Genomic DNA, 13297 nt, shown 5'->3' on the forward strand with positions numbered 1-13297 from the left:
GTGAGGAGGGGAAGGCAGGTGGCAGCCGCGGCAATAAAGCCAAAAATCATTCATAAAGCCAAGGGAGGTTCTTCTTCCACTGGGTGGCACCCCCTTGCTCCCTCTGCGGCGAGGGATACCGCTTCCCGACGCTTTGCCGTCCATACGGAGCCTCGATAATCGCCGGCGGCGACCCTCCTCGGCGAGGCCGCAGCAGCCTGAGGGGCCACAGGGCGGCGGCAGCTCCATGGAAGCCCCCGCTGAGCGCCTCCTGTTGCCGCCCCGGCACACTGCGAGCACAATTTATATAAAAAATAAAATTAACAAAATAGCATAAAATGCGCTCGCAGGCACCCCCCGCCCACTGCTCCCCCCTCCAACCACAGCGCGGGAGGAGCGTTGCGCATGCGCACACGCGCCCCGCAGGCAGTGCTGCGCATGCACGGCGCGTGGGCCCGCGGCGTAAGGCGCATGCGCAAGCCTCGCTGTGACGTCACCTCCCGGGCGCTCTGCGTATGCGCAGTGCTCCCCCCGGCTCCCCCTCCCGGCGCGGCGGCTCACGTGTATGGGGAGGAGCGCGCGCTCCCATCGTACTGCGCATGCGCGGCGCTCCGAGCGCACGCGCTCTGCGGCCCGCTCGCCTCCTCCCCCCCCTCCGCGCTCCGGTCGCAGGCGCCGCTGGAGGGGGACAGCGGCAGCAGCGCGGAGCCGCGAGCCCGGCAGGCCGAGGAGCCGTCGACATGGTGTTTTACTTCACCTCCAACGGTGAGTGGGCCAGGGGAGAGCGGGGCGGGGGGGCATGTGGCGGGCCGGGTCCCGGCGCTGGGAGGGGGGCGCTGGGCCGCGGCCCTGTCCGGTTTGTCAGCCCGCTACCGGCACCTGCTCCCGGCCCTGGGCACCCCCGTTAGTCCATTCGGTGCCTTTTGGCGGGCCTCTGGGCTGGGCTGAGCGCAAAGGACCCGCTTTGGGCCAAAGTCGGCTACAGCTTAACGTGATTTCAGGAGCTGGGCTGGGGGTCTCCCCGGGGCTGGGGGCTCTCAGCAGCGGGCAGTAACCCACCGAATGAACAGCGGTGCCGGTAGGTGACTTCGGAAAAGCTCTCTCAAGCGTCCTGCTGTCCGAAGCTAGAGGAAGGACATAACACATAAATTGTCTCGTTATTTTTCCTTTCGTGTAGACCGTTCTCTTTTGCTTGCCCCTGTGGAAAGGTCAGCCACTCTGAAGCATCAGGGATCCGTGGTTTGATCCAGTACAGGCTAATGATACAGAGGGTCGTACAAGAATGCTTCTTTTTGGTTTGCCCCCAGTCATTTCACCAGTGTGTAACTGGGTGAAATGGAAGTTTCAGTATGGTTTTTACCCCATTGTATCTGCAGGCTGTAATTTTATAGCGTTGCTTTCCTCAGTTCCAGAGATGAAGTTTCTTAGTGAGAAGGATTTGAGTGTTTGGCTGCCTGTGCGTAAAATAATACGGATTTTGAGTAATCTCCGTTTTGGTTATGTTAGTGTTCCCCCACTGTTTTGGCAGGATGGGCTTCATTTTCACAGAACCATCACTAATGCAACTTTATTTTTGAGCATTTAATGTTATGTTTATGGGTAGTGCCTGGAGTCATGATGATCTTGCATCCTCTGGACTCTCCTATTTGGCCAGGGTGGATTTCTTCCAACCTTTGACTCCCACAGGCACATAATCCTTTCATATTTTTGAATTTCCATTTGGTTTTACTCCATTACTAAACTGAAAAATACTGTCTGGTCTTTGTGGTAGTGATTTTGGATTTCTAGTAAAAATGCCCTCATAAAGGGCTGGGTCAGTAAGCAGCCTGGGACCCAAGTCATTTTACTGTGAGCTGTAGCATGTGAAGCATGTTTACTATTTTAGTGACTAAAAATTTGAGGTTAGACACCATGTTTTCAAACGATGCTTTTTTGGAGGCAGATTTGGTCACCTGCATTTCATTTGCTTACGCTTACTCCTCAATTTGCGCACTATTGCTTTAGAAATCCTGCTGTGGATTCTGTTTGTTCCACAACGGTATATGAAAAATGCAGATCTGTGTTGCTGCAACAGGTTGTTTCAGCCACTGGCTGTTAGGGTGTGAAACTGTCTGCTGAAAACCTGCTTGCAATAATTCTTTGTGCTGAAGTGCTCAGCTGCTCTAGGTCCTGGGGAAGAACAGCTAAATTTGAGCGCAGCGCTGAGGCTTGTAGCTATTTGCTGCATCATTTGCTCTCACACAAGGTAATTGTAAAAATTGTAGAAGCTAGAAATGTGACAATCTGGTAGGTAGCGTTGCTGTGTAATTGGGATTTCCCTGCTGCCATATACAAGAGCAGAGCATTTTATTTTTTTTTTTAAGCAGGCTGCTCAGTGGTTTCTGCAGCAGGACTTTCCTGACTGCTCTGTGTCCCTCTCCCAGCTGTGCTGACCTTTGGTTATGATGCTGAGAGGACATTCATTTGGCTTCCCAGAACTGGTAGTGTCTTTACTGCATGATGGAATGAGCCCTAAAGGAGAGGAGGTCTTTGTTTTAAGTGTCCTCGAAGGGCACAGATGAGACAAATAAGTTTATGGAACTTCGGTCTTTCCATTGTTTTGTGAATTTTAATCCTTTCAGACTACCTGGGGGAGGTTCACGTTGGGCTTCTGGTACTTTGGGGAAATGAGGGCCAGGCAGGTGAGCTGTTTCACTCAAGGCCACACAGGGACTTAATCCCAGACTGTAAATACGATGTCAGCCTTTCTGGATCTCAGACGTGTGTTTAATTGGACAGGTGATACGGTTACACAGATACAATATGATCTACCTGGATGTTGAGTGTGTTTTGCCCAGAAAGCTGCTCCTTGCTGGATAGTCTTCCATGGAAAGCAGTGGAAATGCCACTGCCACTTTCCAAAGCCCATTGAAGCATTCAGGCTAAAATGTGGAGGAAGCTCAAAAGAATCTTCCTTTGGCCCCTAGGAGGGAAGTGGGATGGATGGATGGATGAATGAAGCAGTTTTCATTCTGATTTCTGTGACCAAGACTGGTGTGTTTGTGATTTCTTGCACAGTTTCTCCAAACCTCTTTTGATTTGTTTTCTTCTTTCTGTCCCTCAGTTGTTCCTTCCGTTTACACCATTTACATGGGAAAAGATAAGTATGAAAGTAAGTACATTGATGTAACAATGCCTAATGGCTTAGATTTAGATTTTTGGGGTTTTAAGGTCATTTTGAAAGGATGTCTTTGATATATTGTTTGAAACTTGTCCACCCTTGCAAGTGGTTCATACTTACCCCTCTGAAATCCACTGTGTTACTTTTAGTTAGGATAAATACATTTTGTAAATGCTCTAGGCAGAGTAACTGCCTTCAAATACAAGTGAAAACTAACTGAAAAACAAAAACTGTTCAGATAAAAATATTTTTCAGGTTGTGTTTGAAAACTTTTTGCAAACCAGCCTTCTGTTTCCCTGCTCAGTCTATATTTTTCCCCTCTCCAGTGAGCATTCGTACTTTGTAGGCTTCCCATGCCCGTCCTCTCCCTCACAGTGAAGGTTACAGTTCTTCTGCGGCTCCTCTTTCCACATCAGTGGATGATGTGAAACTGGGCATCTCACTCCAAGGGAAAAGTGTTAGTGTGGCTATTTTGAAGACTTGCCCTGAAAGTCTCCCCCTGTTAGATGCATATTTGAAGAAACGTATTTTCACTTTAAAATTGCAAAATTTAGTGATGGAGGTGTTCCTGGCATACCTGTTTCTACCATACCTGGACCAGGCAGGTGCAGCATTAAAGCCCTCTTCTCTTTCTGTTCAGTCACCACACAGTGGCTGACCAACAGTGGAGGATTCCGGCTTGACAGGTAGTTGAGTTTGTTGTTGATGAGGTCCTGGGCTTTACTTATTGATGCTTTTATTCCTACAGATGAAGACCTAATAAAGTACGGCTGGCCTGAAGATATCTGGTAGGTACTGAGACTCACTGAAAAAAATTGCCTTTCCTTATGCAGCTGAGTTAACGATTGTAACAACCCTCCGGCTTCCACAGGCACTGTAGAGTCTCTTTTTTCCCAGGGCCATTTAGCAGTTTAAATGCAACCCCAGTGTGAAGGTGGATTGCAGCAGACCTGGGTGCAGTTGTTGGGACTCCGTTGATTCAGAATCCATTCCCCTGCATCTGCCCCTCAACCCCCCGCTTTGTTCATCATAAGAGCTGGCCCTTTTGGAGAGCTTTTTGGGGTTTATCTGTGCCTGGAGCTGCTGGAGTAGCAATAACCTGTGTAACTCCATACATAGATATTTGTGTTTCAGAATAGAGGTGCTAGCTTGCTTTTACTGCGTTTAGGAAATGGGGAGAGTTAATGGGAAGGGCAGCTTGGTATTTGTAAGAGAGAGCACCCCCAGAGTCAAACAAGAGTAGCAGCTCCTGAATATCTCCATGCATGAACAAGTAAAATGAGAAAAACCAAAAAGCTATCAAAGACCAGGGAGAGTGGAGGCACAAGCCATGTGAAATCACGGAGCAGTCAGACTGGGCCTGGGGGTGGAGCTATGAGTTTTTTGAGCACAGTAAGTGCTGTGCCTAGAGAAAACTGTCTGTTGTCTCCCAGTGCCTTTTCCTCTGTATGTGCTTCACATCACAGCACCACAGGGCGGTGGGGCTGGACAGGGACCCCTGGGACCACCCAGCCCACCCCCTGCTCAAGCAGGCTCTCCTACAGCAGCTGCACAGGATCGCATCCAGGTGGGCTCTGGACGTCCCCAGAGAAGGAGACTGCACAGCCTCTCTGGGCAGCCTGTCCCCGTGCTCCGGCACCCTCAAGGGAAAGAAGTTTTTCCTGCTCTCCCCACGGAGCTCCCTGTGCTGCAGTTTGTGCCCGTTGCCCCTTGTCCTGTCGCTGGGCACCGCTGACAAGAGCCCGGCCCCGGCCCCCTGACACTGGCCCTTAAGGTACCTGTGTGCATCGCTCAGGTCCCCTCTCAGCCTTCTCCAGCCCAGGCTGAACAGCCCCAGCTCCCGCAGCCTTTCCTCACAAGGGAGGTGCTTTGGTCACCCCTGTGTGCAAGTACTGGCCTGGCCTGTAAAACATCCTGTCTCAGGAGTTGGAGTCAGTGAGCAGGAGCAGAAGAGTTTGAGATTTTGATTCTTGCTGGGTGAAAGCCATGTGTGCTCTAAGCAGACCCGCTAGAGCAGTGGCCAGGTGGGCAGAAGGAAGCACACTGACATGTGTGGGTTGGTTTTTTGGCTTGTAAGATCCCATTGGAAGAGAGATCCAAGAGAAGGGAAGTTCCCTATCCTGTTAGCGGCAGTTGATGGCATCTTTGCTGGCTATATTAGTCTGTAAAGTTTCTAGACTGATAAGGTTTGTGAGACGTTTATGAAGGAGTTGGCTTGCTTTCAGGCACTGTTGCACAGACCAGATGTATCACAGTTGCTGCCCTCTGCTAACAATTCGTAACAAGAATCACCATGTGGCAGTGCTGTTCGCTGCTCACGAGGGCCTTTGCCAGGATGAGCTGAAGTGTCTTGGTAGAACTGAAGCTTGAATAGGTAGTATCTAACGTGCTCCATAGGGGATGTTTTGTCAGCAGGCAGCTAACTGGCGAGTGAATGTTTTTTTCTTTTCTAGCAGGAGAGATGGTGATTCAGCAGAATAACTGTTGTACCAGTATCACATTCACTTTCGGTCTCATGTTTGTCCTATTGCTACATAATTTAAAGTAGGCCTATGCTGTTATTTAGGAGCGACCTTGAGATGTGTCCTCAAATTGCCTGAACCATAAAAGTCATCTTTCCCTATATTTTTCGTATCTTATGGCTCACACTGACATCATCCATGCTGGTTTTTTTGGAATCTAGTGCCATCTCAACAAAATAACATCAGTCCTTTTGTGGAGGTGTGGGAGTTGTTACCCTAACGGTGTCTGGCACCTTTTAGACTTACTTCTGTTTAAGAGGGGTCCAGTGGAATTGGGGTAGGAAGCTCGGGAGGGACAGGCAAGAGTTCATGCGTTGGTGCTTGTTGGTGGTTTTCTGTCCTGCAGCAGAAAGGAAAAAGTCCTGTTATGTTAAAAGAAAATAGTGTTAAGGAAGGCTGGGAGGTGACATGAGATCAGTTCCTCCCCGTCTGTCCTTGAAGTCTGCAGGGTTGGGGTGAGTGTTGATTGGGACAGAGGCTTGAAAAATAGGTGGTCACGGCAAAGACACAGTCAAGTTAGAAAAGATCTGGTGAAGAGCAGCTGGAGCCATCAGGGAGTTGTACAGCCGTGCTGTAAGGAGGACAGAAATGGAGAGCACTCTTCAGTCTGGTGAGGAGAGGGCTGTGGGGGTGGAAATTGAGGCTTATGAAACCTTGAAGGCAATGAATGAAGTGAGCACAGAGCTGGGGTTCACCTGTTATTGGGACTGGCACTCGCTGAACCCGCTAGATCCTGTGCACTACCCAGGCAGCATTGCCTGTTGCCGCTGTCAGAAACTGAACGCTGCACTCCATGGACCGTTCTACCGAGCAACTGGGATTTTATTTTAATTTTTTTTTCCTCTGTGAGCTTGAGACCAGTCGTGTAAGTGGTGTAATGGGCAGTGCCTGCTGTGGAGTTCATGAGTTGGCTGTTTCTCTTGATAATAAATAGACAGACCAAAACACCACATGTGTAGGCTTATCATGTGAGTGTTGTCTGCATGCAGTATGCCATTTAAAAGAAAGAAGAGGAGGGGGAAAGGGGTTTAATTTTTTTGTTCTCCCATTGAGAGGACTGGTGTTTCTTAAAGGGCAGTGTCTGACTCCCTTACCTCCTTTTAAACATGTATATCGTGAACTATTCTATAGTTTTGTTGTCCATGAAGTGGCTGTTTTGTCACTTCCTAGGAAGTAAGTCTTTCAGAACAAATCACCATCTCTTATCCTCTGTTAAACGTGCTTTTTTTATTCTGTAGGTTTCATGTGGATAAACTCTCTTCCGCGCACGTGTACCTTCGGTTACACAAGGTAATTCTGTGACACCTATATTTAAAAACCTTAATATTCACCCCCAAAAGAACTGCACCTGGCCATTCTGCAGTGATTCCCATACACAAGACCATCTTTGCTCACGTGAACCAGGGCTCCCTAAGGGTGCAGGTAACCACCAGTGTGGGGAGACTGAATTTACAGCCTCTGTTACTAAACAGCGCAGAGAAGAGCAGGAAGATTAACATGGTCCAACAGAACTAGTGATTTTGGGCTTGACACCAGGCATGGGTCTAGGATCCATCACCCTGTTAAAACAGGGAGAATGCCTTTGAGAAAAGCAAGGCGCAAATCACTTGCGGCATTTCGAACCTCTCCTTACAAATGCCACGAAAGACATGTGAAATGTGGAGTGTAGAGGTCCTGGCCGTGTCTGCGGAGCATTACACCCTGCTTCTTGGCTTTCAGGCGCTCATCAGCCCCTACAGCCCCCCACCTCCAGCCACTCACGTTGCCTTGCTCTGTCACAGGGGCAGACGGTGGATGACATTCCTAAAGAAGTTTTGATAGACTGTGCCCATCTAGTGAAGGCGAATAGCATTCAAGGTAATACTGGTTTCCTGGGAGATCGGTGTGAGGTGTTTGTGGCGAGTGTTTCTGGTCCACACGAGCATGTGTTCTTTTGGATCAAACATTTGTGATGTTTCTGCTGTGGTGCTTTCTGCTAAGCCTATGCCTGCGGGTCTTACGTGAAGCAGATGTCATTTGCAGCTGCTGGGGCTGCCCATTACACTTTTATAAGGAGGAATTTTAAATCTCTGAAATTCCTGTTTGTGTCTCCATATTGCTGCCTGAGCCAAGGAGGGCTTGCAGTCTCTAACACCACCTTGGGGCCCCCTTCCATAGTAATCGCTCTTCTGGCAAAGACGATCTCCATCTGGAGTTCGTTAACACTGCTGCAGCGCTCATGTTACTGCAGAAAATGATGTCGTGGTGTTCTTCCGTTTCACTGTAACGCTGGAAGGACTTCTCAGTTTTCTTCTTTCTTGCCTAGCTAGTCATGTTTGTGACAAGAATAACTGCCAGTGTTTCCATGTGCACAGAAGACTTTAAGACCTTTCAGCACGGAAAGAATTGCAATGTTTCCCTTCTCCCCTGCTTCCTAGGTTGCAAGATGAACAATGTCAATGTGGTGTACACACCGTGGACTAACCTGAAGAAGACTGCAGACATGGATGTGGGGCAGATCGGCTTTCATAGGCAGAAGGATGTAAGTGTTTGCTGCGAGCCAGTGACAGTGACCTGGTGGCAGACTGTAACCTTTCTGTGTTAGGAGCTGGGTGGATTGTCTTCAGCATTTGCCCTAAAGCCAGGGAACTGTCCACTTGAGAAGTGTAAGAGAGATACCAGGAGCGTGTTTGGACTTGCCTGATCATTACCTGAAGGTCCGTGGTTGGGTGTCAGCCTGTAGCAGAGTGTAGCCTGTACACTGTGTGTTTCCAGACTGCAGCATGGTGCAGCTGACAGGTGTTTGCTGATGCACAGTGGTGTCACACGTTGGTCTGTGCTATCTGTTTGAATTTATCTCCACGGAAATCATCTCTTACTGCAGCTGAAGAGCCTGCATATGAGCAGTCACTTTGGATCAGCTCACAGGCAGTAGTGTAATCACACGTCTGGAGGGGCTCAGGACTTGGACTTGCTGTGCAAAGGAGGGCTGTGTCAGGTCCTGGAGGTGTCTGTTGCTGTGTTTGCTCTACTGTCTCTGCTCCGAGAGCTGTCTCACCCTGCTGCTGCTTCGGAATTTGTTAAACCTGTTAAAAGGCAGAGCTGCTTAGCTTTGGTATCGCGTCAAGGCAGCACACTAAGCTATTTCCAAGCCTGACCTGTTACCTGCAGATAATGTTAATGCTTAAATTCTTGTTACCAGTTTGGCTGCTGGGAGGGAGGGCTCTCTAGAGGTGCAGTTGCTTGACTAAAACAGTTCTGGACCAGGGCAAGAAATGCTAAAAACCCTGCAGTCAAGAAGCAGCCTATGAGCTTCTCTGCCCAAAATGATCTGCAGGGACTTCCTGCCACCTCTTCAGGAATTGGCAGAGACAAATTCTTGTCTCTTGGCTGCTTTGTTGAGGCATGTGCCAAGAAATGAAATTAGTCATGCTTATGTACTTAGCAATGCTTATGCTTATTAGCAATGTGCTTCTGAGTGTTGGGAGTAGGCCTCTCTATGCCATTACACAACCTGCTGAATAGCCCTCGGTGGCAGTGATTTTCCTTAGCATCTGTTTTTGTGGGATTCAGCCATGCGTACAGTGGAAATAGGTTGTTTTCTTTCTGTTGACAAAGTGCCAGAATAAAAGTATTTTTTTATAAGGATCATAGTTCTTTGCACTCCAAAGGTGAAAATGCTGACAGTGGAGAAGAAGGTGAATGAGATCCTGAATCGGCTAGAGAAGACAAAAGTGGAGCGCTTCCCAGACCTGGCTGCTGAGAAGGAAGCCCGGGACAGAGAGGAAAGAAATGAGAAAAAAGCCCAAATCCAAGAGATGAAGCGGAAGGAAAAGGAAGAGATGAAGAAGAAGAAAGAGCTGGAAGAACTTCGGTAAGTAATGAATTGTAGTGCCAACTTCTAACTTACGCAGTTTTCATCAGTGCTCGGAGAGAGTCATGGGTCAGCAGTTTCTGTTCAATACTCAGCCCAGTGTTACTCAGTGTTCAGCTGACCTGCTCTGGCATAGACGTCTGCACGGCCCAGTGATTTCCTTTGTCTTTAGAATAAATGCATTTTCCTCATTTCTCTTAAAATAAACCTGGATGTTAAACCATTGTTAAAAAGAAAGGACTGTGTCTTTTGAAACCTGTTCTTAACTTGGGTGAAATTGGGCAAGCTCTCTGTCATTGGGATGGGAGCAATGGCTTCCAGGTCCATGCAAGCCTTGGAAAGCACCAAGCCTTCACTAGTGTTCTTCAGCTTCCCCTTGCATCACTGATGTTAACTGAAACACGTGTGAATCTTCAGTCACGTGCTCCTTTAAACACAGAATGAGGGATGGTGTTTTGAAATGTCATATTGACCTCTCTGTCGTCTGGCAACCAAACACGCAGCAGCATGCGTGAGCTTGTTCCTCAGCACTGACGGCCCTGTGCAGCACTGGATGTATCCGCTGGCTGGCCCCAAAAGCTCACTTTTAAGCTTTAGTAAGTCGTGTTTATCTGTAAATGATGGTGAAACTGGAATTTTAAAAACTCCTGGATTTCCCAAGTGATTCAACACATGTAGAGGTCAGAAAAGAGGGCTTAGAGAAGCACAATAAACTGAGGTCACCAGCAGGCACATCTGTGCTTCAGAGTAAGAGCTCTGCCTGCTTATTTAGCCGTGCCCCAGAGCTGCCTCTTGGCCATCCCCCAAAGTAAAGGATTTTCTGCCTCCTGGGGTGATCTAGCTGGTAGTTCCTGAACAAAGCTGTGGGGAAGCAGGCTGCGTAGCGCCTGGGCTTTCTCTGGTTGTTTTAATTAGTCAAAGAATATGAGATAAGCAAATACTTGTCTAGTCTGCCTGAGTTCAGAAAGGAAGAAAATTTGTTTTTCTGGTACTTGTTCCTGTTTTATCATAACGTCTCTCTGTTGGTGGGTTTTGAAAACATATAATGCAAAATAATGTCATTTCCCTTCCAGGAGTTACTCATCATTAATGAAGGCTGAGAACATGTCCTCTAATCAGGTAAGAGCCAGTAGATGCCCACAGAAGCCTTTCAGAGTCAGCTGAAATTCAATGCGGGATTGTGATGGTACAGCTCCTGCTTGGTGACTCCTGCTTGACAGAGCGCATCTCCGTCACCCCTTCTTGGTGAAGGACATTGCCACTTTCCTCTGCTTTCTGAGAGGGTCCTGTCGCTTGTACATCAGCCAGGAGGAGCCTGTGCTGCTGGAAATGTGTGTGAAGTCCTTCCAGTGCCCTTCCCACTCCAGAGGAAGAGCAGGTAGAGTTTTTAAGTGCAGCACCAGGCTTGCCTCTCCTTTTGAGCTGCTTGAGCATCACCTGGTGCATGAACAGAAGAGGTGTCCCTAATGGCAGCCAACCATGACCTGCATATGCCACCTTGGTACTTCAAGGGAGGCAGGGGAAAATGCTCATTTTTAGCCAGAAATAAACTGGAAGTGTAAGGAGAACGGTTTGGGGAGGGATGGATATAGGTGCTGAGGGGCAGAAGAGGAAGCTTGAAGCGATGTGCTCGCAGAGAGCAAGCAGGTGTTGGCTCAGGATGAGCAGTAGAATACAGCTGCAGTCTGATCGTGGAAAAGGAGCCAAAGCAGGGAGGAGCTTGAGGGAAGTGAGAAGGTGGATCACAGGAGGGCTAGGGGCTGAAGTTCGGAACAGGTCCTGCTGTGCACTGGATGCACCTGCGCTTTGCCTGAGGTCTGGCGTGTCTGCAGCTTCCTCCTTGGTGGGACCTTGGGCAAATAGATCTTTGAGCTCCTCTGAGTGACCCTCAGTTTAAAATGCAACTTTTACATCCTAGTCCCTGACTAATCACCTAGGTGAGTGTGTGGTTTTCAAGAATTCCTGACCTTTTTGCTCCTGTTTGGCATGCAGATCCACTTTGAAACTCCAGCTGGGTTGATGTGGGAGCATCTCCTGACATGCTGAAGCAGGCAGTGCCCTATTAGTGACACTGGCTAGGGAGGGGCACAGTGGAAATGCTGTGCAGGGGGTCTCCTCTCAGTACCTGACCCTCACCTGATGCCAGATTGTTTTCCTTCTCCCGAGTTGGAAAGAAGCTCAGGTTGTGATACAGGGATGGTCCATGAAGCTGCTGGAGAGCCTGTTCTCTGGTTCCTCCCCAGTTGCAGCACATGGGCTGCAGTTTCAGGGAAGTGATGCACTGCAGGGACAACAAATAGTGACTGCTCTTTCACAACTCAGGGCTGTTCCCCCTCCAGACCTGCTGTTGTGCGTCTGTCTGGTCTGACTTCATGGTGTCTGGCAGGAAACCAGAATAGCAATTCTGAAATCCTGCTGAATGCCCCATTTCACCATTTTCCGTTTTAGCATGCACAATGATCCTGATTTGTCTTTCTTCCCACAGGATGGCAACGATTCAGATGACTTTATGTAAATAAAGTCTCTCTCCTTTCTCAATCATGAGGTGGTTTGGGATGTCTTAAATGTGTCACCATCGCTAAGAATGCCAAAAAAAACCCGCAAAAAGTGAACTCTGACTTCATTTCTTCAGAACCTGGTTGGTTCTCCCGGCAGCCTAACCAGCTCTGTGCCATGGACAACTTCTGAAAGGAGAAGATCAATATGTCTGCACATACATCTCTTTCGGGGATGTGGGTGGAAGGAAGCAGAATTGTCTTGCAGTTCTACAAAGACAATGGTATTTATTCTAGGGAAGGGGTTGGTGTAGCTCTTAATACAGTGAGATTTAAGGAAAACAAATTTGTGCTGGTCTCACTGCTGCCCCGGCAGTGGAGCGACTCAGAAACAGTTGCCACTAACCCAGTGTCACTGGTATGTGCACGAATGTGAGGCTGCTGACTGCGTAACTCTCCTTTTCACGCTGGCAATGGTCAGCAAAGCTGGGGGATCCCTCTGCGATTGGGGGGTGTACATTTGGGTAAGCTCACAGCTGCTGTGCAGACCTCCCCAGCCTTGCTGGCTGTAAATCTGGTGGCTCATTAAATACAGAGCTACAGATGATGAAGTCTGAGCTCGGCTGTTGCAGCCTGCATAAGTGCATGACCACAGGCTGTGATATGTGCCTTTAGCACAGAGTCAGAATAGTCTCGAGGTGTATTTTCTTTTGAATTCTGCTCAGTGTCTGGGCTGTTCCTTGGAAACCTCTGAGGAGAGAAGTTTGTGATGAAGAGTTGAGTTTTGCACAGCGGCTGCGCCTGTCCACACCAGAGCTCTTCCCTGAGCACTCTGTAAGGTTTCTTGGATAAATCTGTATGAAACGGCCGCGGTGATCCTTGCAGCACCTGTATATATGTCATAATTAAATTCATACCATGCTGATAAAACGTGCTGTGAGGTGGGAGTCGGCTGGCGCGCTTGTGCCTTGGTGAAGAGCAGGGAGGGTGTGTGGGGTGTCTCAGTCCAGCAGAGGCATGCGGAGCCCAGCTGTGCTGAGGGGGGACAGGACAAGTCTAGGAAGGTGGGTTTGGGGTGTGACTCTGGAGGCCACAAACTCGCCTGCAGCCTCGGGAGGTTGGGGAAAAGGCCCCCCCGCCTCTGGCTTTGCATCTCCCCAGTGTGAAGGAAGGATGTCTGCTGGTTCAGGGGTGGTGATTTTGGAGGGGAAATATGCAAAAGGAAATTGAACCTTAACGAGCTGAAGTCTTGACAGCCTCATCAGAGAATACTGAATTACTGCAGGAG

At 48.8% G+C, this 13297-nt stretch overlaps 1 protein-coding gene across 1 annotated transcript; it reads left to right on the forward strand.

Annotated features, from left to right (window-relative positions):
* Nucleotides 1-600: 600 nt before the first annotated feature.
* CCDC25 (coiled-coil domain containing 25) lies at nucleotides 601-12052 on the forward strand. The gene is made up of 9 exons (XM_040598821.1): nucleotides 601-744; nucleotides 3083-3130; nucleotides 3888-3927; nucleotides 6900-6951; nucleotides 7443-7518; nucleotides 8079-8182; nucleotides 9312-9514; nucleotides 10588-10633; nucleotides 12000-12052. Exons 1-9 carry the CDS (start codon nucleotides 720-722, stop codon nucleotides 12027-12029), a joined length of 624 nt encoding a protein of 207 aa, XP_040454755.1. The 5' UTR covers nucleotides 601-719; the 3' UTR covers nucleotides 12030-12052.
* Nucleotides 12053-13297: the final 1245 nt, after the last annotated feature.

This window comes from Falco naumanni, chromosome 6 (assembly GCF_017639655.2).
Source record: "Falco naumanni isolate bFalNau1 chromosome 6, bFalNau1.pat, whole genome shotgun sequence".
NCBI lineage: Eukaryota > Metazoa > Chordata > Aves > Falconiformes > Falconidae > Falco > Falco naumanni.

What these genes read in the sequence shown, in the direction of transcription:
- CCDC25 (XM_040598821.1), top strand. Translation starts at nt 720, where the DNA reads ATGGTGTTTTACTTCACCTCCAACG. An exon ending in GGCTGGCCTGAAGATATCTG is followed by an intron (nt 3,928 to 6,899) that starts GTAGGTACTGAG and finishes TTTATTCTGTAG; the next exon opens with GTTTCATGTGGATAAACTCT. An exon ending in AAAGAGCTGGAAGAACTTCG is followed by an intron (nt 9,515 to 10,587) that starts GTAAGTAATGAA and finishes TTTCCCTTCCAG; the next exon opens with GAGTTACTCATCATTAATGA.